At 36.4% G+C, this 27,759-nt stretch overlaps 1 protein-coding gene across 3 annotated transcripts in view; it reads right to left on the bottom strand.

Annotated features, from left to right (window-relative positions):
* TMEM161B (transmembrane protein 161B) overlaps nucleotides 1-27,759 on the bottom strand; it is a 78,471-nt gene that overhangs the window by 17,381 nt on the left and 33,331 nt on the right. Inside the window, exons 3-5 of one of the 3 annotated variants that reach the window (XM_027545654.1) lie at nucleotides 22,103-22,186; nucleotides 19,905-20,002; nucleotides 16,320-16,476 (exon numbers count right to left, since the gene is read on the bottom strand). In XM_027545654.1, coding sequence (XP_027401455.1) covers nucleotides 16,320-16,476; nucleotides 19,905-20,002; nucleotides 22,103-22,186 — 339 coding nt within the window. Of the gene's footprint in view, nucleotides 1-16,319; nucleotides 16,477-19,904; nucleotides 20,003-22,102; nucleotides 22,187-25,859; nucleotides 25,926-27,759 lie in introns of those variants that run through there. The other 2 variants (XM_027545656.1, XM_027545657.1) reach the window with 2 other exon arrangements.

Here is a 27,759-nt window from a genome sequence, read left to right as displayed (position 1 = left end):
AAGCTAGATGACAAGCTCTGCACTTTTTGATTAAAAAGATCTCAACTTTGTAATAACAAATACATGTTTTAGGACATATATAATCAGAAATACATATACTGTAGAGCTCCAGCATACACCTTCTGAAGACATTTACCAGGCACATTACTTTCATTCTAAATGTCTTATGTTCACCATAACTCAGGTTATATATATGTATAATGGTCAAGTATTTGAGCCAATTACTTCTTTAAAGTAAAAATTAAAACTAATAAACAAGCAAATGCCACTGGTTTACATTAGTTCCCTAACCAAATACTCAGCACCCTGACACAGTCTTGCTCAATTTAACTCTGCAGGACTCTTGGTTATAAACCAATAAACAGATATCTCAAACTGTACTGAAGAGCTTAAACCTCATAATAACAGATGTCAGTTTTTCTATGATACTGAACATTAGGAGAAAAGGGGAGCCAAATTATTTTCTAATAAGGGAAATAAATTTACAAGTCTTATATATCTGCAAAACTAACAATCTTTGCAAATTACAGTAAGAATTTAAAGAGTGATATTTACACTCTAGTTCTTACTTTGTAATGTAGAATTCTGTGGTACTTCCATGTGCTATTCCTTCAAAATGCTTTCTTAAATCATCTAACATTATTCTCTAAGTTTTCCCTAAACATAGTTGTCAATCCACTTCCTATTTTGGCTAACAGCTACTAAATCATTTATAAGCACTAAGAGTATACTGCATCACTGTAGAAGTTGGCATGATTTTGTTACATTAAGCCTAAGCAAGGTTGTCAAATTGATAGGATGTTAATTTCAATTAAAATGATTAATGGGTATTTAACAAAGCACATTTAGTTTCCATGTCATTTAAAGATTAAGTGAACTTTTAAAACTTCTCTATAACTTAATCATTGCATACACATCCTATTACTATTTTTTCTCCTTTTCAATTAGAATATCATTCATTTCAGAGTTCTTGCAGTTATGCTCTTAAATGAAAGACATTGATAGTCTACAGTTGCTTAAACTGGAAAGACTCTAGAGGGGAAAAAAAAATTAGGAAGATTAGGTATCCAGGAAGAAAATGACAGTAAACGCCAGTTCCAGCTAGAGGAAATAAAGGCAGGGCCTGCCTCACCCTCAGTGCAAACCCATCCCATTAACCTGGGTGAAGATATATTGTATGTAATGAAAGGTGCTTCTGAGAGGAGTTAGCTGCCAGTGCAGACAGAAAAAAAGGTTACAAGGCATAACTCTAAGCCCTCTTGCATAATCTAAGCTCTTGGAATAGTTTCCTACTCCAAATTTTCTAATTAACTAAAGTAATAAACACTGCAGTTTAAATTTACATTATGATTGATTTTTTTTGGTAATTCAATTAATAAAGAAAAACTACAAAGTTAAGACTTCCCTGGTTAATATTCTGAACTCCTCAGAGGAGAGAACAGCATTATAAGAGTCCATACACAATTATTTTTAAAATTATGTAATTTTAAAGCACAACTTAATTTTACTTATGATTAAGAAGTGATATAAATCACTTCAGTAAGAGCTGAAGCCAGGTTAAGTGTAAAAAATATGAATGCAAATGACAAAGGGAAAATATCTGATTTTTGAACAGAGGACTACTGGCTCTATTCCTCATGCAAACTGTAGCTTTTCTTATAACGAAGTAAAGTACCAAGTTTTCTAAGACAGCAAGATAAGAACAATTTCACAAGTCTTTAACTTCATCTAACTTTTAACATGCAAGATGGAGTTTTATGAAACATGAAACACGGTTTAAAAGTGGTGACACGGGACTTCCCTGGTGGTCCAGGGGTTAAGGATCTACCTTGCAATGCCTGGTTGGGGAAGCAAGATCCCACGTGCCAAGAGCAGAGCCTGCCTGCCGCAACTACTGAGCCTAAACATTCTGGAGCCACACTGCATGAAGGATCCTGCGTCAAGAAACTAAGATCCTGTGTGCTGCAACTAAGACCTGACCCAGTCAAATAACTAATTGTAAAAAAAGTGGTAAAGACATCCTAGAAAACAGGTGCTCAAACTTTTCTCTCCAGGATATTCTGAATCCCATGCTCCTTATCTATCTCTTTGCCACAACTTAAAAATAACACAAACAAAGCTAGTGGTTCATTTTATTAGTACCAAACACTATGGGTCCATCTCTTCACTGGCAATCTGAAGAAGGGCTTACATATTAGGAGATAATAAGGAAAAAGGAGCAATATTTAAAAACACAACATAAAAACTCCAAACACCACAAAAGAAATGCTTCTGAGACTTAGCTATGATTTCTCTCATTGCCTGGGGGACCCCAAGTCTAGGTTGGAAAAACACTGCTTCATTTTTACTGAAAATGGATACAAGAGTCTATAGAGAAGACAATTTCAAACTCCTTCACTTACACTAAAAAGCAAAATAACATCTTCAGCCAGAAATGGTATCAAATGACCAAAAGGAAATTTCTCAAAGATTACACCTACTGCCAAATTTTGATACCACAGAATCATTAAATAACTTACAAGGTATATCAACACTAAAGGAAGAAAAAACAAAATTAGATGCAATCAAATTCAGGTGGGAAGTATAATCATATATCATTAATATGTTAATGTAACACTATACCACAAAGACCTAAAATGTTATAATGCCTACACCCAGAATTCATACTAGAAAAATCTTCAAACCAATTACTTATTGAACGCCATACTGGAACAAAACCTTTCCATAACCCATAATGTAAACACTCAAACAAATATTCTGATGTAAAATACCACGCTCTGGCTAGGGCCAAAGGTTCAAGCTTTCATTCAATAGTTCACAAGCCTCCACTTAAATCAGAACAGTATATTTACAATCTCTTAAGTGTAAAGCCTTTGACTGTGTGATCACAATAAATTGCAGAAAGTTCTTAGAGATGGGAGTATCAGTCCAAATTACCTGTTTCCTAAGAAACCTGTCAAAAAGCAACACTTAGAACTGGACATAGAACAGGAGACTGGTTCAAAATTGGGAAAGTAGTATGACAAGGCTGTGTATGGCCATTTTGCTTATTCAACTTATATGCAGAGTACATCATGCAAAATCCCAGGCTGGAAGAAGCACAACCCGGAATCAGATTGCCGAGAAATATCAATAATATCAGATATGCAGATGATACCACTCTAACGGCAGAAAGTGAAGAGGAACTAAGCTGCTGCTGCTGCTGCTAAGTCGCTTCAGTCGTGTCCAACTCTGTGCGACCCCATAGACAGCAGCCCACCAGGCTCCTCCGTCCCTGGGATTCTCCAGGCAAGAACACTGGAGTGGGTTGCCATTTTCTTCTCCAATGCAGGAAAGTGAAAAGTGAAAGTGAAGTCGCTCAGTGGTGTCCAACTCGTTGTGACCCCATGGACTGCAGCCTAACAGGCTCCTGCGCCCATGGGATTTTCCAGGCAAGAGTATTGGAGTGGGGTGCCATTGCCTTCTCTGGAAGAGGAACTAAAAAGCCTCTTAATTAACCCCTCAGTTCTACCTGAATAGAACACCTCCTTTAAATGCTAGCTTATTTTGCTTTATAAGATCTTCATTTCTGAAATAAACAGAGTGTTCAGTTCAGTTCAGTCGCTCAGTCATGTCCAGCTCTTTGCGACCCCATGAATCGCAGCACACCAGGCCTGTCCATCACCAACTCCTGGAGTTCACCCAAACCCACGTCCATTGAGTCTGTGATGCCATCCAACCATCTCATTCTCTGTCATCCCCTTCTCCTCCTGCCCTCAATCTTTCCCAGCATCAGGGTCTTTTCAAATGAGTCAGCTCTTCGCATCAGGTGGCCAAAGTACTGGAGTTTCAGCTTCAACATCAGTCCTTCCAATGAATATTCAGGACTGATTTCCCTTAGGATGGACTGGTTGGATCTCTTTGCAGTCCAAGGGACTCTCAAGAGTCTCCTCCAACACCACAGTTCAAAAGCAGCAATTCTTCAGCGCTCAGCTTTCTTCACAGTCCAACTCTCACATCCATACATGACCACTGGAAAAACCACAGCCTTGACTAGACGGACCTTTGTTGACAAAGTAATGGCTCTGCTTCTGAATATGCTGTCTAGGTTGGTCATAACTTTCCTTCCAAGGTGTAAGTATCTTTTAATTTCATGGCTGCAGTCACCATCTGCAGTGATTTTGGAGCCCAGAAAAATAAAGTCAGCCACTGTTTCCACATCTATTTGTCATGAAGAAAAACATCTATTTCTGCTTTATTGACTATGCCAAAGCCTTTGACTGTGCAGATCACAATAAACTGTGGAAAATTCTGAAAGAGATGGGAATACCAGACCTGCCTCTTGAGAAACGTATATGCAGGTCAGGAAGCAACAGTTAGAACTGGACATGGAACAACAGACTGGTTCCAAATAGGAAAAGGAGAACGTCAAGGCTGTATATCGTCACCCTGATTATTTAACTTCTATGCAGAGTACACCATGAGAAATGCTGGGCTGGAAGAAGCACAAGCTGGAATCAAGATTGCTGGGAGAAATATCAATAACCTCAGATATGCAGATGACACCACCCTGATGGCAGAAAGTGAAGAGGAACTAAAAAGCCTCCTGATGAAAGTGAAAGAGGAGAGTGAAAAAGTTGGCTTAGAGCTCAACATTCAGAAAACTAAGATCATGGCATCCGGTCCCATTCAGCTCAGATCAGTCGCTCACTCGTGTCCGACTCATTGCAACCCCATGAATCGCAGCATGCCAGGCCTCCCTGTCCATCACCAACTCCCAGAGTTCACTCAAACTCACGTCCATCGAGTCGGTGATGCTACCCAGCCATCTCATCCTCTATTGTCCCCTTCTTCTCCTGCCTCCAATCCCTCCCAGCATCAGAGTCTTTTCTAACGAGTCAACTCTTCGCATGAGGTGGCCAAAGTACTGGAGTTTCAGCTTTAGCATCATTCCTTCCAAAGAAATCCCAGGGCTGATCTCCTTCAGAATGGACTGGTTGGATCTCCTTGCAGTCCAAGCGACTCTCAAGAGTCTTCTCCAACGCCACAGCTCAAAAGCAGCAATTCTTCAGCACTCAGCCTTCTTCACAGTCCAACTCTCACATCCATACATGACTACTGGAAAAATCATAGTCTTGACTAGATGGACCTTTGTTGGCAAAGTAATGTCTCTGCTTTTGAATACGCTATCTAGGTTGGTCATAACTTTCCTTCCAAGGAGTAAGCGTCTTTGAACTTCATGGCTGCAATCACCATCTGCAGTGATTTTGGAGCCCAGGAAAATAAAGCCTGACACTGTTTCCACTGTTTCCCCATCTATTTGCCATGAAGTGATGGGACCAGATGCCATGATCTTAGTTTTCTGAATGTTGAGCTTTAAGCCAACTTTTTCACTCTCCACTTTCACTTTCATCAAGAGGCTTTTTAGTTCCTCTTCACTTTCTGCCATAAGGGTGGTGTCATCTGCATATCTGAGGTTATTGATATTTCTCCCAGCAATCTTGATTCCAGCTTGTGCTTCTTCCAGCCCAGCGTTTCTCATGATGTACTCTGCATAGAAGTTAAATAAGCAGAGTGACAGTATACAGCCTTGATGCACTCCTTTTCCTATTTGGAACCAGTCTGTTGTTCCATGTCCAGTTAGGGATGGAATATATTTTTGCTATCATGTGCTTGACATTTTTAAAGTTCTAATTTAATGTCAACACTTTTCATACTGTAATTAGGCCATAATTTATAGTTGCCAATACAAAAATAAGAACAGAATAAGGACAGGTCGGCAGATTTACTTAGTAGGAAGTATTTTAAATATACTTATCTTTGAGCTGGAGATAAGAGCTTTCAAATAGCGAACAGGCTTAATTTTTTGTTTTAAAAATGGCAAATTTCTCTCATCTAGGATAACAGCTTTAATAACATAGATGTGTTAAAGTACTACCATGTTTTAACTTAATTTACACCTTCAAGACCCAATTCTCGGATTAAGAAAATGTATTCTACACCCTAACCTCATATTGTTATTCAACAATATGTTTAGATGCTCTTTTGAGAAGGAAAGAAATACAAAGAAATCATATTCTGATACGAAATGTTGCTAGTTTTTTTGCCAATACACAAATCTATTGCACAGTATCCTAAGGAATAAACAGAGAGGTTTTCACAGATGTTTCTCAAAAGTTCTTCACAAAATGTATGATTACCTTTTCACAAAATGTATGACTACCTTTTAAAAACAGATCACATTTCCACTGTAAACAAGTTGCATGTAAACGGAAAGTTTTCCTAATCTGTGAAAGATTATATTCTTGGGGAACACTAACAATAACCTAATGTTTTTTCCTATTCAAATGATGAAAGTTATCACATCTAGTTTTCCATAAGAAAAGGCAAACAAAATACTCAAAAATCACATCATACTTTGCATTCTTGCTGCAGAGAAATCTAGAAACTCTAAGGTTCTGCTATAGAATAGATACTAAAAACTAAATTAAATAAAGTAATAATCCTTAAGAGCTACCAAATAAAATCCTCTTATAATAATCTGATCCTATCTTCAAATGTTTAAAAAAACCAACAAAATTTGATAAATTTTTAACTAAAACATTTTTTCATATTTTCTTAGAGACAAAACTTCAATTACTTTATTTTAGTTAAAGAGAAAAGAAACAAACCTAAAATTCTCTCAGATAAATAAAAGCCAAAAATTATTATGCAACTTTAAACCCATCCTATAAAATAGTTTACAGCCAGCCTCAACTTAATCAGACTGTGGAAAAATGATGACCAGATTTTTGAAAGCATAAAGATATTGGCTTTATTAAAAAAAAAATAAAAGCAAACAACAAAAACCTATTAACTAATCTTCTGATTAAAATAAAGCAAAACAATGAAAGTTAGCCTTATATTTTTAGATTCATAAGAAAAATTACCATTTCTTAGCTGAAAGAAAAAAAGTCATACTTGACTATAAATTAATAAACAAAAAAACAGTCCTACTTGTCACTTAAGTTCCCTATATAATGCTAGGTTTCTGACCTGAAAGGTGAATAATTTGACAGTATTAATGTCATAGAAGATCTCCAAAAGTTTGTTAAAGAATCAGGTTTTGACATACTATGGATTTTCCAAATTTTCAAGACAAAACAAGTACCTTGGCTCAGATTCAACAGCCCTGAGTCTGTTCCTTTTTCACTGGGAAACATGATATCTTACACAGTTCACTGCAGGGTTTAGCATTTCATTTTTCCTATTAACCTAAAGCAGAACATTTTTGTAAAGAATAATTTAGAATCGTTTAAGGAATTTAGAAGCTGCGACCAAGTCATGCTACTTTGCTATAGTTGTCTATTTCCTATAGCAAACAAGTACAGCATTTAATTTGTAGACCTTTACAAATCTACATACAGAACTGGATATTTAACACGGAAAACCTAAGAATTTACTTCAATTTAAACCATTCACAACTTTTTGATTTGTATAAAATCTGCATGTGTGGCAACCAAGGCAAATTAAATTTTAAAACATAGTCTTAAAAATATATGTCATGGGGTTTTGTACCTTAAACCATCCACACTGTGAAATACAAGCACTGTGGAAATGTGACTAACGATCCAGGTCTTTAACCAAATATAATAGGACGACTGAGCAGCTTTTCCATTCTTTGTAGAACAGCTTTCTTCTCACTTAAATTCAAGTAATTGACTCAGTATTACTCTGCAATACAGCTTATTCATAAGAAAAGGTTAAAAAAAAATCCATCAATTGTACAATATTTTAATTTTTAAAAGTTTTATTTCTACCAAAGGATCTCTGAATTCTGCAAGCACCATGTTTACCTTTATACTTTTATTCTTAAATGAAAATATATGCTTCGTATTATGAAATCAGTGGACACTTCTCCAGCAACTAAAACTTCATGGGTCATCACACAGGAAAGACAATCACTACACCTACTCCATCCTCATTGTAAGGCTTTCTTTACCCCTTACCTTCTACACAACATAAACCTGGCATAAATGGAAGCAGAACATGCAGACTTGGACAAAGTGTGGTTAGAATTACAAACTGGCAAGAGAGTAGAGCTGAGAATTAATATGGGTTTTGGAGTAAGACTGGAAGTAGGTGTGATAGCTTAGATGCGTGTACATCTCAGCTGAAGAAGGAAGCAGAGCTGATGACAAGAGATGAACCAGTTTTAAGTTCCAGGGTTCAAGATTTGAGTGTCACATGTTTTAAAAAAATCATTCTATTGTTTTTCAAAACTTTCAAGATTCTGTAAATACTGTAATTGTTGTTCAACACAAGAATGTCAAATAAAAACTGATGAGAAGGAAAAGGAACACAAAAGTAAGACAGTTTTCTTCCTCACTTTGAAGTGAACCAATTATTTAAGTTATATGTGTCTAATTTGCGGACCATTTTAACAAAGGCTATTTCATCAGTAACAACTGCAGAGAATTTCTGAATCGACTGATGTATGTGTGACTCTGGAATTAAGTGGAGCCATTGTCCTATGTAATCAATGGAGACATGTGTTTGACTAATAAGTAGGCACATACAATAAGAAAATAAAGAGAAGCCAGACAGAGGTCACTGCAGCTAGACTGTTCATAGGGTGTGAAAGGCATACCAGATATGTTATAACTAAGATAAAAGGCTATTAACAGACTCTTCTTTGGAGTTAATCTGGATATCAGGCATTTAATTCTGGTTTCCTGCATGCCATTGAAGGTAGCAGGTCATTTTCTCACATGCTACACGTTCGAAAGAAAATCATGTACCCAAGCATATACACAATTCTACTTTCCTTCTTCTTCCCTACCCGCTTTGAGGAGGGTCAAAGTTGGCAGAAAATAGCTTGGATTATAAAGCCCTTCACCACTTTCTGTCCTCCCTGAGATGGAGAGACGGCCAGCGACCAGATCCCTGCAGGGATGCTATTGTGTGGTGCCTTCTGCAAGTGCACTACTTCACACTGAGGAGAGCCAGTTCAGTGCTGAAGACTGCTTAGGACCTTTGCTCTCACATTATCGGGCATTACTGAGTGAAATGAAAGGTAAAAAATGTATTCACATAAACAATACTTTGAATAGCTATTAAGAAGTACATTTTTCTAATTTCTCTGGTAAGTAGACATTAAAGGCTGTATCACATTAAATAAAACTGGGTATCAAGATACGCATTTTACCATAAATTTGTCATAGCTACAAAACAAAGAGAATGAAACAAAACCAAGAATATATCATAATAAACAATATTTCAGAGAATATAAAAACTCACAGTACGAAAAAAGTAATGACATATTCAGCTAGTGCTAATTATCAAGTTATAATAGTTTTAGTACGTTTAATATGACGATGTCTAAGGATGCTGTTCATTCTGACTAAATGATTTTTCACTTATTTAATACTATAGAGCTAAATATTTAATCTGTTCTTCAATAAGTATACCACTGAATATCTGGGGGTCTTATTCAACTAACACACATGATCAGTATTTATACCCAGTACAATATAAATCTTGTGAAGATGTCAACTCTTAAGGCTTTGTTCTGGCTATTCTACTCTAAATTATACCTAAATCAACCCGAAAGAGTCAACAGAAGGATAGCACAGTGGTGCTAAATATCAAATCGCATCATTTATTTCAAATGGTATCCCCTAACAAGTTTAAAAGACAGTTCAGTGGTCACTGGCTGAAATAAAAAATGGAAAACATCTATTAATTCTCTTACTCCCCAACTCTGACTAAATAAACCACACAAGGAAGAAAGCAGAACTCCCCAAAACAAAGACTAGGAAAAGAAATGACAGTAGAAAAAAATTACAACAAATTTTGGAAGGCATTAAGTAAATGGACAAGTAGTAATTAATTTAGGCTTCAATTTTCTCTATGTGAGATCTACAAGGCAAGGAACCCAGTGAGAAGAAAGCCAATTCATTTATAAACCATGGTACAAAAGTCAGGAACTAGAGACAGCAGGGACCTCTAAAGGTAGGCTTGCAAAACGTAGGAAAACAAGATGGTTGGTTGAATGACTGTATTAGTATAATTAGACTTTCTAGATCTTCTGTTTTGCCGACTTACAGAGATTAAGGTGATGGCTTTCCCCCAGTTCTGGCAGAACCCAGAAGAATTAAATTTTAAAGATATTAAACCAGAAAAGACTGGGCTTGGGGGTATTAGGTAAAACTTCAGGTGACAACGAAGAGCTGAGAACAGGGGCAGGGGGAGGACCCAGACATGTATTTAAATCAATGCCTGCACACTGAAAATGTTGAGTCTCTGAGCCTTCCCCAATCAGCTCTCATAACACTAGATGTCAGGCTTAGATCCCACATATGGGACATGGCCAGATCTTCACTCAATTAGCCACTAAAAAGCCTACCAATCAACAAGCTCCAGCCATCTGCAAGAAACTTCCAATTTTTAACCCCTCCTTCCAAATATAAACGGATACTCAAAGACCATAAGACATTCCAGAACAATCTTGAACATGACAGTGATTAAAACAAAAAGGGAGGAAGAGGGAGACTCAGAAAATAAATAATGCAAGGTGCAAATTTAAGCATAAAAGCTATTAATGTTCTTAAAAAGATATTACACAACCATGACACACAACTGCTATGAAAATGGAGCTTTCAAAGAAGTCTTAATTTTTTTAAAAAAGTTGATATAAAAATTTAACAAAAGGGTTAAAAGAGAAAAGTAAGAGAAAAATCAAGAAAACTGTATAAAATAAATGGAAAGGGAGAGATAAAAGTTAAAGAATCATTCAAAGAAATCCAACATCTCACTAACTAGAGTTTCTTTTTTACATTGTAGGGAGTCCTGGTCAGGGAACTAAGACCCTGCATGCCATGCGGCATGGCCAAAAAAAAAAAAAACCCCACATAGAGAAAACAAAATAGTGGTTATGAAAGGGGAGAAGGGAGAGGGAGAAAATTAGAGGTATGGGATTAGGAGATACAAGCAAACTACTATGAATAAAATAGATATGCAACAAGGATATAGCTGTTAACCAAACGCGGTTCAAGCCCACTCAGGGATGTGTTTCATCCTTTGGGTTTCTTTGGTGGCTCAGAGAGTAAAGAATCTGCTTGCAATGCAAGAGACCTGAGTTCAATCCGTGGGTTGGGAAGATCCACTGGAGAGGGGAATGGCAATCCACTCCAGTATTCTTGCCTGGAGAATTCCATCAACACAGGAGCCTCATGGGCTACAGTCCATGGAGTCGCCAACAGTCAGACAAGACCGAGTGACTAACACTAATCTAACTAACCTAAGGATATATCACATGGCACAGGGAATCATAGCCAGTACCTTATAACAACTTTTAATGGAGTATAATCTGTAAAAATACCAAATCACTATGCTATAAATATGAAACTAGTACTGCATATCAGCTATACTTCAGTTTAAAAAAAAGAAGAGATGTATCTGAACTACTAAGGTTTAGAATTCTACAGAGAGTTTAGCTTCTATACAATAAAAATAGAAAACTGTTTGAGGAGGGTAATAAGAGGTCCAATCACACAAAATATTCTTAGACACTAACTTCAACAATCCCAGAGTCAAGAAATGACCATATTTTCCCTCTATTTTGTTCATTTGACTTCCTAATTTCTTCTTCTATATGAATCTGCCAAGCACAAGCAACAACTTTCCCAAGCACCACTATCAGAATGGTAACTTCTCTCTGTGTGTGTGTGTGTGTGTGTGAGTGTGCACATAGGTTCATGCATTTAAAATAATTATTGGGCAAAATTTCAAACTCCAAATAGAGTATATTTTATGATTTCTCAAAAAAAAATTATCTCCATATTTAGAAAGAAAAGAAGGAAAGGGAAGGAGGACAAAGGTGCAATAATATCTAAAATCTAAAAAACACCATTATCATGTATTATTTAAACATGAGTAAGGAATGGCATCCGGTCCCATCACTTCATGGGAAATAGATGGGGAAACAGTGGAAACAGTGTCAGGCTTTATTTTCCTGGGCTCCAAAATCACTGCAGATGGTGACTGCAGCCATGAAATTAAGACGCTTACTCCTTGGAAGGAAAGTTATGACCAACCTAGATAGCATATTCAAAAGCAGAGACATTACTTTGCCAACAAAGGTTCGTCTAGTCAAGGCTATGGTTTTTCCTGTGGTCATGTATGGATGTGAGAGTTGGACTGTGAAGAAGGCTGAGCGCCGAAGAATTAATGCTTTTGAACTGTGGTGTTGGAGAAGACTCTTGAGAGTCCCTTGGACTGCAAGGAGATCCAACCAGTCCATTCTGAAGGAGATCAGCCCTGGGATTTCTCTGGAAGGAATGATGCTAAAGCTGAAACTCCAGTACTCTGGCCGCCTCATGCGAAGGGTTGACTCATTGGAAAAGACTCTGATGCTGGGAGGGATTAGGGGCAGGAGGAGAAGGGGACAACAGAGGATGAGATGGCTGGATGGCATCATTGACTCAATGGATGTGAGCATGAGTGAACTCCGAGAGTTGGTGATGGACAGGGAGGCCTGGCGTGCTGTGATTCATGGGGTCGCGAAGAGTCGGACATGACTGAGCGACTGAACTGAACTGAAGGAAAGCTGCAGAGGGAAGGCGCCAAGATGGCGGAGGAGTAGGATGGGGAAAACACTTTCTCCCCCACAAATTCATCAAAAGAGCATTTAAACGTCGAGTAAATTCCACAAAACAACTTCTGAATGCCGGCAGAGGAAATCAGGCACCCAGAAAAGCAACCCAACTCCTCGAAAGGAGGTAGGAAAAAATATTAAAGACAATAAAAGAGACAAAAGAGGGAGGGACGGAGTTCCGTCCCTGGAAGGGAGTCTTAAAAAGAGAGAGGTTTCCAAACACCAGGAAACCTTCTCACTGCCGAATCCGTGCCGAGCTTTGGAAGCACAGAGGACGACATAACAGGGAGAAGAAATAAATAAACAATTAAAACTCGCAGATTGCGAGCCCTACGGTAACTCCTCCAGCGGAGAAGCAGCGCAGACGCCTGCATCCGCCATTAGCAAGCGGGGGCTGGGCAGGGAGGCGCGGCGCGGGCTGCATCGCTGAGAGTAAGAATCTGGCCTGAATACCCTGAGCACTATCTGAGCGAAATAATTTGGGCTAGCAAACCAGACTGTGGGATATCTACCATGCGAAAAGCCAGCCCTAACCTAAGACACCGCCAGCCCGCGCACGGAACAAAGGACTAAACAGAGGTAGCCGGCTGCAAACCTTCCCCCTCCGGTGACAGGCAGCCAGAGCCGGAAGGGGGCAATCGCAGCCCCAGAGAGACATTATCTATAAAACTGGCTTCTTTGCTAACTAAAACTTATTGGGGGTCTGGACGGTCAACATCTGCCTGAGAAGGTGCACCGGTTTTACACCCAGATAACCAAGTGGCGGGGAGGCGATAAGTCGCAGCATTGGCGCTCGCCAAACACCTCATCACCTGAGCTGCTCGGACCTGGGAAGAGCACAAAACGCAGCCCCAACTGAGTCTGCGCCTCTGAGGACTACCTGAGTGCTTGAACCTGAGCGGCTTGGACCTGGGAGGTGCATGCAACCCAGGGCCAGCCTCGGATTGTTCCCGGCGGAACAACCTAGAGCCTGAGCAGTGTGGGCAGGGAGGCTACACGCGCCATGAGCGGGGGCAGACCCAGTGTGGCTGAGGCACTGCGAGCGCACGCCAGTGTCATTTGTTTGCAGCATCCCTCCCTCCCTCCCCATAGCGCGACTGAACAAAGAGAAGAAATACAGCTCCACCCACCAGAACACCGACACAAACTTCCCTAACCAGGAAACCTTGACAAGCCACCTCTACATACCTACACACAGCGAGGAAACGCCACAATAGAGAGAACTCCACAAACTGCCAGAATACAGAAAGGACTCCCAAACTCAGCAATTTAAACAAGATGAAGAGACAGAGGAAATCCCAGCAGATAAAGGAACAGGATAAATGCCCACCAAACCAAACAAAAGAGGAAGAGATAGGGAATCTACCTGATAAAGAATTCCAAATAATGATAGTGAAATTGATCCAAAATCTTGAAATTAAAATGGAATCACAGATAAATAGCCTGGAGACAAGGATTGAGAAGATGCAAGAAAGGTTTAACAAGGACCTAGAAGAAATAAAAAAGAGTCAATATATAATGAATAATGCAATAAATGAAATTAAAAACACTCTGGAGGCAACAAATAGTAGAATAACAGAGGCAGAAGATAGGATTAGTGAATTTGAAGATAGAATGGTAGAAATAAATGAATCAGAGAGGATAAAAGAAAAACGAATTAAAAGAAATGAGGACAATCTCAGAGACCTCCAGGACAATATTAAACGCTACAACATTCAAATCATAGGGGTTCCAGAAGAAGAAGACAAAAAGAAAGACCATGAGAAAATACTTGAGGAGATAATAGTTGAAAACTTCCCTAAAATGGGGAAGGAAATAATCACCCAAGTCCAAGAAACCCAGAGAGTCCCAAACAGGATAAACCCAAGGAGAAACACCCCAAGACACATATTAATCAAATTAACAAAGATCAAACACAAAGAACAATATTAAAAGCAGCAAGGGAAAAACAACAAATAACACACAAGGGAATTCCCATAAGGATAACAGCTGATCTTTCAATAGAAACTCTTCAAGCCAGGAGGGAATGGCAAGACATACTTAAAATGATGAAAGAAAATAACCTACAGCCCAGATTATTGTACCCAGCAAGGATCTCATTCAAGTATGAAGGAGAAATCAAAAGCTTTTCAGACAAGCAAAAGCTGAGAGAATTCTGCACCACCAAACCAGCTCTTCAACAAATACTAAAGGATATTCTCTAGACAGGAAACACAAAAATGGTGTATAAACTCGAACCCAAAACAATAAAGTAAATGGCAACGGGATCATACTTATTAGTAATTACCTTAAACGTAAATGGGTTGAATGCCCCAACCAAAAGACAAAGACTGGCTGAATGGATACAAAAACAAGACCCCTACATATGTTGTCTACAAGAGACCCACCTCAAAACAGGGGACACATACAGACTGAAAGTGAAGGGCTGGAAAAAGATTTTCCATGCAAATTGGGACCAAAAGAAAGCAGGAGTCACAATACTCGTATCAGATAAATTAGACTTTAAAACAAAGGCTGTGAAAAGAGACAAAGAAGGTCACTACATAATGATCAAAGGATCAATCCAAGAAGAAGATATAACAATTATAAATATATATCCACCCAACATGGGAGCACCGCAGTATGTAAGACAAATCCTAACAAGTATGAAAGGAGAAATTAACAATAACACAATAATAGTGGGAGACTTTAATACCCCACTCACACTTATGGATAGATCAACTAAACAGAAAATTAACAAGGAAAAAAAAAAAAAAAAAAACATGTATCTATAAAGTTCACTAAAGCAAAGCACAGTAAAATGAGGTATAGCAATAAAAGGCATTAAATTTATCAAATAAAAAAAATAATAAAGTGCTGAAAAATTAAAAAAAAAAAATAAAATCAGTTTGTCAATATCTACAAAATTATCTTGCTGGGATTTTGATTGGAATTGAATTAAATCTGTAGATCAAGTTTGGAAGATCTGACATCATGACAGTACTGAGTCTTTCTGTTCGTGAACATGGAGTGTCTCTCAATTTATTCAGTTCTTTAATTTTGTTCTTCAGAGTTTTATAATTTCTTCATGTTGACTCATACATACATTGTTAGATTTATACCTAAGTATTTCATTTTTGGATGCTAATGTAAATGACATTGTGTTTTTAATTTCAAATTCTACTCTTTCATTGCTGGCATGTAGAAAAGCAGTTGACTTTTGTATATTAACCTTATACCCTTCTGTCTTGCCATATTTGTTTATTAGCTACAGAAGTTTTTTGTTAATCCTTTAAGATTTTCTATATAGATGATTGCATCATCAGAAAACAATGTTCTATTTCTTTTTTCTCCAAACAATTTCTTTGTTTTCTTGCGTGTGTGTTTAGAAAAAAATAAATAAATAAATAAATAAACAGCAAGAAAAAAAAAAAAAAGGAAAGCTGCAAAGAACTACCTAAAAGAGGTGAAAGGGGCTCCCTCTGTGACATGAGTCAGACAGGAAAGGAAAGGGAGGGAACTGCTTTCTTTCCTTGTATTTCACCTTTTAAACTATCTACCTCCATTAAAAATTTTTTTTTCCAAGTATATAAAGAGGATTTCAACAAAGAAACATTCTCTAATGATCTAAAATCCTTTCTAAATCAGAGACAAGATCTAATCGTGTTAGCTGTAAAAGGAAAACAAATTCATAAATTAATATTAATGATGTTTTGAAGGATACATTGCAAAAGACAAAACAAGCAGGCACCAGACTAAGCTGATATTCATTTCTTGTGTGGGCTTCACAAAACTGTAGTAGACTTCAGTTACTAGATAGACAACTGTAGCAGCCACTGTGAAATCCACCAGCCACTGGTATTCTGGAAAGTAATGCAATGCTGAAAAATAAAGGTTTAAGAAAGAAAGTTTTACTTAAACTGAAAAACAGCTTTAGGAAGATTTATCTATAATTAACTTCAAATGTGAGATTTTATTGTTTGATGATTTGCCATGTGCAAATATGAGAATCTAAAAATGTGAGAAATAGATTGAGAATACTGCCATCCAAAACTAAACTTTAATACATTGTAAATTAAATAATAAAACTGAAATGATTACCAAAAATTATTTAAATGGTTGTTAAAAATATGATTGCAAAATGAGTTGGTATTTTTTTAAATGATTAGCTTTCACAGAAATTATAAATTATTACTTGAAAAAAAAAAGAATCTGAGCAATAATATTTTAGCTTTAGAATATAACTTGATAGAGTATTATACAGATTTACTTATATTCATTTCTATGAAACAAGAGAGTTGGACTTCATGTCACATTTTACTAACCTTACTAATGGAGGATTAATAATTTTGTGAGTTACTGCAGGCTAAAATAATAAATTAAGTAAATACACTTTTTATTCTCTAGAAGAAAAGTTCAAGAAATGCCTGTCAACTCTCCATAAAACCATACTCCTTCAACAAACTATTCCAACCTTAAGGGTTGACATTAAAATTAACACTGTCTCAAAGTGTAATTCCATTCCCTTTTCTTGGATATTCTGGTTTATTTCTGCCAGAGAATAGTCTCAAAGATCAATATCATTTTGCAAAAGACCTTCTAGAAATGTGGAAATATATCATGTACCAGAACACCATTTCCTATGTTCTCACTGGCACATAATAAAATGATCTACATTACTCCGGGAAAATTTTAGTTGTAATATGTAACACCTGAGGATATTTTAAAATCCGAATTTACAAAAAAAAAAAAAAAAAGACTTTTAAAAATAAAGTACCACTCAAAATAAGAGTTATTTAAAATATAAAAATAAACTAACCAAACTTACATCTTCATGAGGTGACAGCAAAACTTCCAGTTCCTTTCATAATTAGGTATATTCTTTATTCATGTCAATTTAACACACTTACTTTGCCTTCAAGCTATTTTAACTGCTTTAGGTTTTTTGTTGTAATAGACCTAATAACTTCTGAACATCAGTCTGAAAGATTTACCCTAAAGTACTTGAAGAAATCCTACTCTGTAGAACCCTCTCCTCCCCTGTAGTCATTCAGTTGAACTTCTTAAATAACTTTCTGGAAAGACGGCAGAGAAATGGAACAGACAAAGACCTGTTTATCTAAAGATAAAGTTATTTCAGTTTTTACTAACAAAAGTTAAAGTAAATGTTCTAATTCTCCATGCCTGCCCACATTCACACAGGCTTCCCCCAGGGAACTCATTCATAGCAAACAGACAGGTGACATTCAAATGTTCTTATGTCCTTTAAGAGATTTGTCTAACAGATAGCTAACACAAACTGAAAGACTTTTAAGATAGTTATTGGGCTATCAATAATACATACATTCAATAAAAGAACAAATTATATATATTCTTGGTTATGTATATAACTCAAGTATTACATTCTTCTTTCTGTATTCAATAATGTAATTATATACATGTATATACATATATTCTCTCAATAGAATATTGCACTAAAAACCGAGAATTCATCAATTCCAGTGATTTGTATTAGCCTCCTGAGAGCACCTAAAAGGCAGGTAGAAAACCCTCTACTTTTACCTAAACAGAGACACAGAGCATGCATTCACAAATGATTATATAAATATAAACATAAATAACATCTCTATTACTGATTAACTAGAATAATCTTGATGTTACATGATCAGTTATTTAACAAGTACGATTTGCAATTATTGCTCAAAATTGTAAAACAAAATACTGAATAAGCTGAAGGCACATTACCCCTAACTTCAATTTTTTAAGTTCATTAAGTAGCCTAATTCTCGCTAAATGTCTCTACCACATTCAGAGTTATTTAACTCCTCTATCTAACAAGTTGAAAAAAAAGTCAGTAATAGTTACATACCTCATAGAACTGTGAGGGCAACATAATACAAATAAAGCACTTGTAACAATGTCTGATAAGTAGTCAATTTAAACTATTATTAAGGTTGATTAGCTGATAATTATCCATTACACATCAGTTATTAGTAAGAACAGCAAAATTCTGTTTTAGAAATCAGGAAACGTGTATAAGTATTCTTGTCCAAGTACCCACACCTATCAGATTAACAAAACAAATGGGATAACTAATCAAAAAGTTCAAGTGCTTTTACATGTTTTAAATATTGCATGAAAAACAGTTAAAAAGAAAAAAAGGGGGATGAGGTAACCAGTCTCAATAGTCTGAATAACACTAGACAACTAACGTATATTGTTCATCACTGACACTTTGTAGGAAACCCTTTCCATACATATATATACACACATACATACAATCCTGTAAATGAAGCATCAACTTTCAAATGTAATGAAGGCACCTTGTTTCACAAAGTAATTCTTTATGAGATGTGAAGTGACTCTATTAAGATTTTTCTGTGGTGGTGTGATTTAATCCAAGAAGGACCAAATTACATAAAGATATACAGCATTACCAAAATTATGTTTAAATGTCATTTTAATTTCTTATCATATAAAACTGTAGTTCTTAAACCTAGTCAAAAAATCAGAACCATGTGGAATACTTAAAACAACACAAATTCCCAGAGTCCCAGAAACCATTGTAGATTTACTGAATCATCAAGGGTAGGTATAAGAGAATCTTTATCTTTAAAGAGCTGCTTAAGTGGTTCTGATATACAGCCAGGTCTGAAAACTAGTGTTCTAAACATATCACCTTAGATGCTTTTCTCTTATAGGATTTGAATAATTTCATATAAATTTCACTTTAAATTTAAAATCATTATAGTTATTACATAATTTTAAACACTAATATACAGGGGGAAAATTGAGTAACTTATTCAGAGATATCCAATAAAATCTTGAATAAGTAAAGTTTTCTATTTCTAATCCAATTCATCATCCTAAAACCATTTTCCTTTCTACTAAGTGTAACATAAGGTTGAATTGCTTTAAATATAGGTAGTTTAATACAAACATACAGATGCCTTTCTACAAGCAACATTATAAAACATGAAAACTGATACAGATGGCAACTTAGAATTTGAGATAGTAAAAACGGTAACCTCAGCATTTACAAAAACTGTGTAACAAACTTGCATAAGACGGCCTCTTCTGAAAAATGGGGAAAAATAAGGCTTACTATAAGTTAGGTGGATAGAAAAACAAATTCAATTCAGATGAAGTCATTTTGAGCTTCTTAGCTCTGAAAAAGATTTCAGTCTGTATAATGGACTTAATGATTAGGAAAACAAAAGAATCTAACAACAAAAGATAAATTCAAGTACTTTCACTAGCATAATATAAAACTGAGATTTACAGAACACTTTACCCAGATTTCCCTTACCTAAAGTATCCACTTCTGTAACTGACTTTGTTTCTAGATGGAGATCAATATCCTTTGGAATGGTTAGTGGCTTACTTTCAATGTGACCATTATATTTCCTATAAAAATCAGACAAGTGACACAAAAAACAGGTTACCCTCACTGTTATTCAAGTGTTTGTATCAAACTAACTACAAATGAGGTTATATATTTCACAGCGAAAGAGAGGCAGAAGTTCTCATATTTTATCAAAAAGGAGGTAAGGCACTAAAAAGTAGATTTCAAAAGGGGAACTACAAAACATGGATGTAAATTATTAAGAGAACACACAGATTACCAGAAGAGTTACCTATACTAGTGACAGAAACAAAACCTTGACTGCTAGCTTACCATCTCACCCCTTTTTCCTGCTCTCTTCTGGGATTTAAAGACAGCCCTAACATCTCGTTCCTGAGGCACACAAGTAAAAGGAAATGAAGACAAAATGCATTTCACTCTGAAATTATACACATACACACATACAAACATATACACAGACCTGTAGCTATAAACAAATCAGAACTGAAAATATATATGAAGATTTATTTGCATGAGAAATTCAGAAACGTGCAAGGCCAGTTCAGAGCTGCTCTTACAAAGAATCACGGGTGGAGGAAAACAAGAGAATTCTTCAGGTGCATGTGTTTTATTTCCAAATTTAATTTTTAAACACAATCAAACATAAATCAAAAGCAATAAACTAAGTTTCAGTAACAATAATTATAACACCAAGAAATGACTTTGTATTTATCCTTTAATAAGTATAAACTGAGAAAACCTCAATAAAAATTTTAATTCATGTCAATAAATCAAATAATAACTACTGCTACTAAAACAGGATAGTGCTGTTAATGTATCTTTTTGTAAATGTAAAGCATTTTCAAAATATAAAAATTATTATAAAAATAACAAAATTATTGGGTACAAGGCATATAATAAAAATTCAAATGTTTATAAAATAAATACTATACTACCTAAGCTCACAAATGTTGACCATGGTAGTTGTGAGAGGCAAATGCAGAGTAGTTAAAAGGAAATGTAGAAACTAAAAATTGACCTGGATTAAAATTCTGACTCTAATAGCTATGTGAACTCGAGCAATTCATTTAACACCTCTAAGCAACACCTTCCTTACTAGCAAAATATAAATTAATAATGAATATTTAGGGTTATTGCATGGATTAAACAAGACTGCATAAAAGTGCTTTGAAATTTTTAATATTTGACAGAAATATTTTATTAAAGAATGTAACCACTGGAATACAAAGAAGGAGGATTTACACTTAATATTCCAATGACCTTCAAGGTGTATTTGTAATGATAAGTGAAAAAGAAAATCGTGGCCAAATCAGAAAAGACAAGACTTTTCAAACTTCCAATTTCAAATAATCATTAATGTTCAAAAAAACTTTTCAGTCTCTATAAATCTATTCACCCACATTAATATAATTTTTATGATATACACGAGGAATTGGTGATAATGTTGTCACCAACATTTTAAAATATATTAGAATCACAGATTCAGATCCTAAGACGTTCTCCCCAGTTAAGGAAACTAAGGCCCATTTAGAGAGGCTAACTGACATATACTTTCTATGAAGATTCAATATAAATAAGGACATAAAATTTTAAAGCTGGAAGAATCTTTCAAAATTACTGTTTGGTCCTTCTCCTTCACAGATGAGGCTGCTGGAGTCTATTCAGTGAGGTTTATTAATAGGCAATTTTCTTCATAAACTTTAAATATAATATTTAAGAGCCTGTACAGGATCTAAGAAGTTACAGTGTTCACCCCTTTTATTTTAAAAAAAAAAAAAGAGAGAAAAGAGGTAAAAAGCAACTGAATTTGCCCAATTTCTGGGTGGTAGCAAAATCTGGAAAAGAACCCAAACCAACTGGTATCTTTAAATGAGTTGCAAAGACATAGGTTATGGGTCTCTCAACCCCCCACTAACAATTTCAAGTAAAATTATCATTTTTGTGTTTATATATTAGATTACTACATATTGGGTGCTCTTAAAGGGCAATTCAATATTATTTTAGATCATGGATTTTGATTTCAGATTTTCCAATTGTTTATAGCATAATCAGTATATGTTACTTTAACCAAAGTATCAAAATACATTACCATAAATTCTGTAAAATATTTAACACTTTACAAACTGAACAATATAACTTACCTATCTTTTCTGCTTTTCCCTTTTTGCTGCTTTCCTGCAAGAATTCTTAATTCTTCTTCCGTAGGATGTTGATACCATCTCAAACTAAGAAAAAAATTTAATTCTTTTTAAATAAAGAATTAAAACCTCCAGAATTATTCACTTACTCTACAAACATTTATTGAGTTTCCTAATTGGGAAGACACTGCAGGGAAATATCAGGTGAAAAACTCTAACCTGAACAGATCCGACTGCTTAAGCCTTAAAAGGTTTAGATTCAAATTCAACAAACACCCACCAAGCACTTACTAGATGCCAGACTCTACAATGTTGTTTGTAGGTATTTCTCTTACAACTGATACACTATGAATATATATTAAGATCCAACTGTCTTACTTTAACAATAAAGGGTGTGAACTTTGCAGGCAAGCTTGCAGGAACACATTCAAATTCTCTCTACCCATCCTTCATTTACACAGAAGGAAATGTTCAGTTCAGTTCAGTCGCTCAGTCATGTCCAACTCTTTGCGACCCCATGAATCGCAGCACGCCAGGCCTCCCTGTCCATCACCAACTCCCGGAGTCATGGAGACTCACGTCCATGGAGTCAGTGATGCCATCCAGCCATCTCATCCTCTGTCGTCCCCTTTTCCTCCTGCCCCTAATCCCTCCCAGCATCAGAGTCTTTTCCAATGAGTCAACTCTTCGCATGAGGTGGCCAAAGTACTGGAGTTTCAGCTTTAGCATCATTCCTTCCAAAGAAATCCCAGGGCTGATCTCCTTCAGAATGGACTGGTTGGATCTCCTTGCAGTCCAAGGGACTCTCAAGAGTCTTCTCCAACACCACAGTTCAAAAGCATCAATTCTTCGGTGCTCAGCCTTCTTCACAGGCCAACTCTCACATCCATACATGACCACAGGAAAAACCAAAGCCTTGACTAGACGAACCTTTGTTGGCAAAGTAATGTCTCTGCTTTTGAATATGCTATCTAGGTTGGTCATAACTTTCCTTCCAAGGAGTAAGCGTCTTTTAATTTCTTTTAATTTAATAAGGAATTGTTATTTGTCTTAAAAAGAGTCCTCTGAATGCCCCCAAAACTACAAGTAGTCTTTGCTTTTCTTTCCTTCCTTAATTTAGCTGGAGAATTTTCAAACTTGATGTAAGAATTAGAGTGAATTGCTGTATTAACAAAACCCTTTACTCTTAACCACATCTAACCCTCTTTGGTTCAGTTCAGTTCAGTTCAGTTGCTCAGTCATGTCAGACTCTTTGCAACCCCATGAATCGCAGCACGCCAGGCCTTCCTGTCCATCACCATCTCCTGGAGTTCACTCAAACTCACATCCATTGAGTCGGTGATGCCATCCAGCCATCTCCCTCCTACCCCCAATCCCTCCCAGCATCAGAGTCTTTTCCAATGAGTCAACTCTTCGCATGAGGTGGCCAAAGTACTGGAGTTTCAGCTTTAGCATCAGTCCTTCCAAAGAAATCCCAGGGCTGATCTCCTTTAGAATGGACTGGTTGGATCTCCTTGCGGTCCAAGGGACTCTCAAGAGTCTTCTCCAACACCACAGCTCAAAAGCATCAATTCTTCGGCGCTCAGCTTTCTTCACAGTCCAACTCTCGCATCCATACATGACTTTTTGGTTAGGGCTCCAAAAACATGTGATTGTATTTACCTCCACTACCCAGTCAAAATATCTAGACAAGTCATTTATTCCTTCCCAAGCACCCACCTTCTTATTCACAATTTCCTGTCTCACCTGAACTTCCTGTCAGCCACCTAAGTTTGATATTTGGGTTTTACCTTCAACATGCCCTCTCCATATATTAGCATTAATTCTGTTCTTTAACTCTTAAAAGTTCCAAACTTGCCTACTTCCTGAAAGGACCTCAGTTCAGCATATCTTCCTTTCTATCTGACTATGGCAAAACTCTTCTTTTCCCCTAGACTCTCCTAAACGCATTCTAATCCCACATTTATTTTTTTCCATAATGCAAATCCTATCAAGGCATATATGCCTGCATAAATCCTTTCCAAGACTCCTCACAGAATAAACAAGTGAGTAAGACAGCAAAGCAAAGATACCAACCAATATCCTGTTGTGAAAAAGAAACAAGACACTTCATATTGAAAGATCTTCCAATTTTTCAACCACAAAAATCTAGATTTTTAAAGTGAAATACCTCAATTTTAAAAAAATGCTACTGCTGATTTTCTGTTTTAAAAATATTGCTGAACTGGTAATGTGAGTAATGACCAAATATTTAGTGATATAAAGAAACTGTTAAAAATTTTTTAGCTGTGATAATGGGATTACAGTAACTTTTTAAAAGTTCATATATTTTAGAGATATACACTGAAATATCTATGAATGAAATAATAATATTTGCTACAAAATAATGTTGGGGGAAGAGAGGAAGGGAGTACAGATGAAACAAACTGGCCACCAGCTATTGTAATGACTACACGGGAGCTCATTATATTTGTTATATATTCATGGTATCATTCTGTCTGTTCTTTGTATATGTTTAAACATTTGCATTAAAGCTAAAATACACATTACAATGCCATATATAGATTTGTGACCTCTTATTTTAATAGCCTTTCACAATCTACTGTCTACTTCATCAGACTCAAGAATTCCCTTTTTGGGGATGGGAGGATCCAGAGGGAGGGGACATAAGTACACCTATGGCTGATTAATGTTGATGTAGGCAGAAACTAACATGATATTGTAGAGCAATTATCCTCCAATTACAAAAAGAACCACCCTTTTGAACATGACCTTCTACCTAGACTAAGTGACATTTATTCCACAAATTCTTTCATCCCTTGGCATTTTTGCATATATCCTTCCCTCTGCTTGAAATACCTGTGCTGCTATTGGCAAACTTCTAATTTACTTTGATGCTTTATAAGGCGATCTCTCTGTGGTATAATAAAGAATACATCTGGTTACTGCCCTACTTATAGCTTCAGGATGGAGGTGGGTCACCAGAAATACCACCCAATTAGAACTGGAACTTCCAGCCAGCTGACCTCCAGGAATGGGAAGGGTGTTGAAGATTAAGTTTCAATCATGCGGCCAATGATTAAAATCGCGCCTATGTAATGAAACTCCATAAAATCTCTAGACACCGAAGCTCCGAGGAGCTTCCTAGCTGTTAAACATACTGAAGTACCTGGAGGGTAACATGTCCTGATTCCGCAGGGAGAGGACATGGAAACGCTGTGCTCCTTCCCAAACCTCGTCCAATGTGTAATCTTTATATTAATATAACTGTAACCACTGCACTTTCTTTGGTTCTAATTGTTATACAGAATTACTGAACCTGACGGGGTCATGGAAATGCTGGTTTTCAAAAGTATGGCTCAGGGATTCCAAGAACTTGCAGCTGGCATCCAAAGCCTGTGCATTCTTATGGAGGATTTTGCCTTTAACCAATGGAATCTGAGCTAACTCCAGGTAGCTAGTGTCAAAATTGAACTGCAGTTGGTACCAGACTGATTGGGGTAAAACGGAATATTCCTCTAGCTGATAGATCTGTGGAGTAAAGATTTTGTGACTTACTTGTTCCTGTATACTTCAAAACTAGTACAGTTACTGGCATATAGTAAGTGCTCAAAAAGGATCAATGAATGAATGCAGTTCTCCTCTTAAGGGTTTTAAAATAAAATATATATATCCCAACCCAAAATGCCCTAAACTATACTTAACATGGATAAGGAGGCACTTCCTGAAATTTCACTCAAAGTCCAGAATTTTAACTTACAGTCGATTCTCATTATTCGCGATAGTTATGCTCTATAAAGTCGCCACGAACACTGAACCATTGCTCCTAGGGGAAATACACGGTTAGGTTCCCATGAGCCTCCAAGTCACAACATCTTCAATCAATCAATACAAACCCTTGTTTTATGTGTGTTTCTGTTTAAAGATACCTTAATATATACTATTGATTCACTAATATTAAATTCATGGTCAACAGTAATAAAACTCAGGTGTGAACAAAACTTATCTAATAACTGTAATCTTAAGTATAGTATTTTCCTGGTATCTGTGAATACTAGTGAATTTTCTCCATAGGGCACATCATAACCTTCTTGAGCTTAGGAACACTAGATAGCAAGCACTGCAGAACTATACTTGGGGGCCATTTTGAATAGCAAAGTCACCAAAAAAGCAAAAATGTATAAAGATGGACTAGTTAGACCACAAAAGGACACCTGATTACATTATGAGACGTACAACAAGAAGGCTTCAGCTGGGAACCTAGGCCTCAGCTGGGAACAAGCTACTCAAATTTTGTACCACTCTGTATATATTTCTATAAATGACTTCAAAAGCACCACAAGTACAACTTTTGGGATTACAAATAAATTTTAGCAATTAGGCAAATCACAAGTACAGAATCTACAAATAATGAGGACTGAGTATATAACATTTAGGAGAACACATAAGCAATAACTCATTTATAAAGACTAAAATTAGTTGTTTATTTCTTTGAGGAAATAATTCTCAGTGAAAGAATCTTAGTACTACAGGAAAACTTAAGTTACATTTACAGTCCTACAATAATGAAATATTTTAAGACCCCTACATTTTCTAGGATCTATTTTCTTCTAAAATATTCTCAGATTTAATTGTGTGAATCCATTTTTCTAAATACCTGTAATTTTGGTATTTAAATCCATAGGCATTAATAAGATCACCTAACAGTAACATAAAACATAGTAGAAGGCTAAACAGTTAATAAGGAAGTGGGAAAACTGAGTTTATGAGAACAAGTATGTACAAATTCAGCACTGAAGTAAAAACAGGGAAATAACCCAAACCTAAGGAATGGATATGGGAGGGGCTTTGCCATTTAAAAAGGAAGGGAGGCAGAGTTGTGACTCTTTTATTTGTTTATTTGTTGTTATTATTTTTAATGGGAAACATTTTAAAAATGTGTGTGTGCATTAATAGGAATAGTCCTACAGATATAAAGCAATTAATGGCACAGAGATGGGAAATGGCCAAAGAAGCCAAGTCTGAGTGAAGGTTAGAGGGGATGGGGTACAGCCCACAAATGAAGCTATTGGGTCTTGATAGCAAGAGATATCCTCCATAGGCCAAAATTAAAATATGTAAACAGTAAAAAACAAAAAACATAAGTGGCATGAAGATGAGAGGGAGAACAAAAATAAAAAACAAAGAGAGGATGCACATGCACCTAGGGCTAGGGCTTTGACGGCATGAAGATGAGAGAGAGAGAGGTTCCTGCTTTAAGAGCTTAGAGTGAGGCTGAGGCAGGAATGTGTAAATGAAGAGAGGTCTGGGGCTGAAAAAGCTGGCTGAGAAGTACAACACACAAGACTTCCAGGCTGCATGGAGGAGCCATCGAAGGATGTGAAAACAAAGGAAAACCTATTAATAAAAGTATAGTTACACACTTTTCTTCAATAGCCACTGCTTCATAGAATTTGATTTCATATGATTCCTATCTAGCATACTTAAAGTTTTGACCTAAATTTTTGGTCTTTTCCTTTGCAAAATGACTTGGAACCTGCTTCCCATGATGCAATTTGTCGTCATTCATCAGTCGGGAAGTCGTGTCAGACTCTTTGTGATCCCATGAACTGCAGCATGCCAGGCTTCCCTGTTCCTCATCATCTCCCTGAGTTGGCTCA

The sequence above is a fragment of the Bos indicus x Bos taurus genome, chromosome 7 (genome assembly GCF_003369695.1).
Source record: "Bos indicus x Bos taurus breed Angus x Brahman F1 hybrid chromosome 7, Bos_hybrid_MaternalHap_v2.0, whole genome shotgun sequence".
Lineage (NCBI taxonomy): Eukaryota > Metazoa > Chordata > Mammalia > Artiodactyla > Bovidae > Bos > Bos indicus x Bos taurus.
The sequence above is the reverse complement of the archived record's forward strand: the minus strand, read 5'-3'. Positions and strand labels throughout refer to the sequence as shown.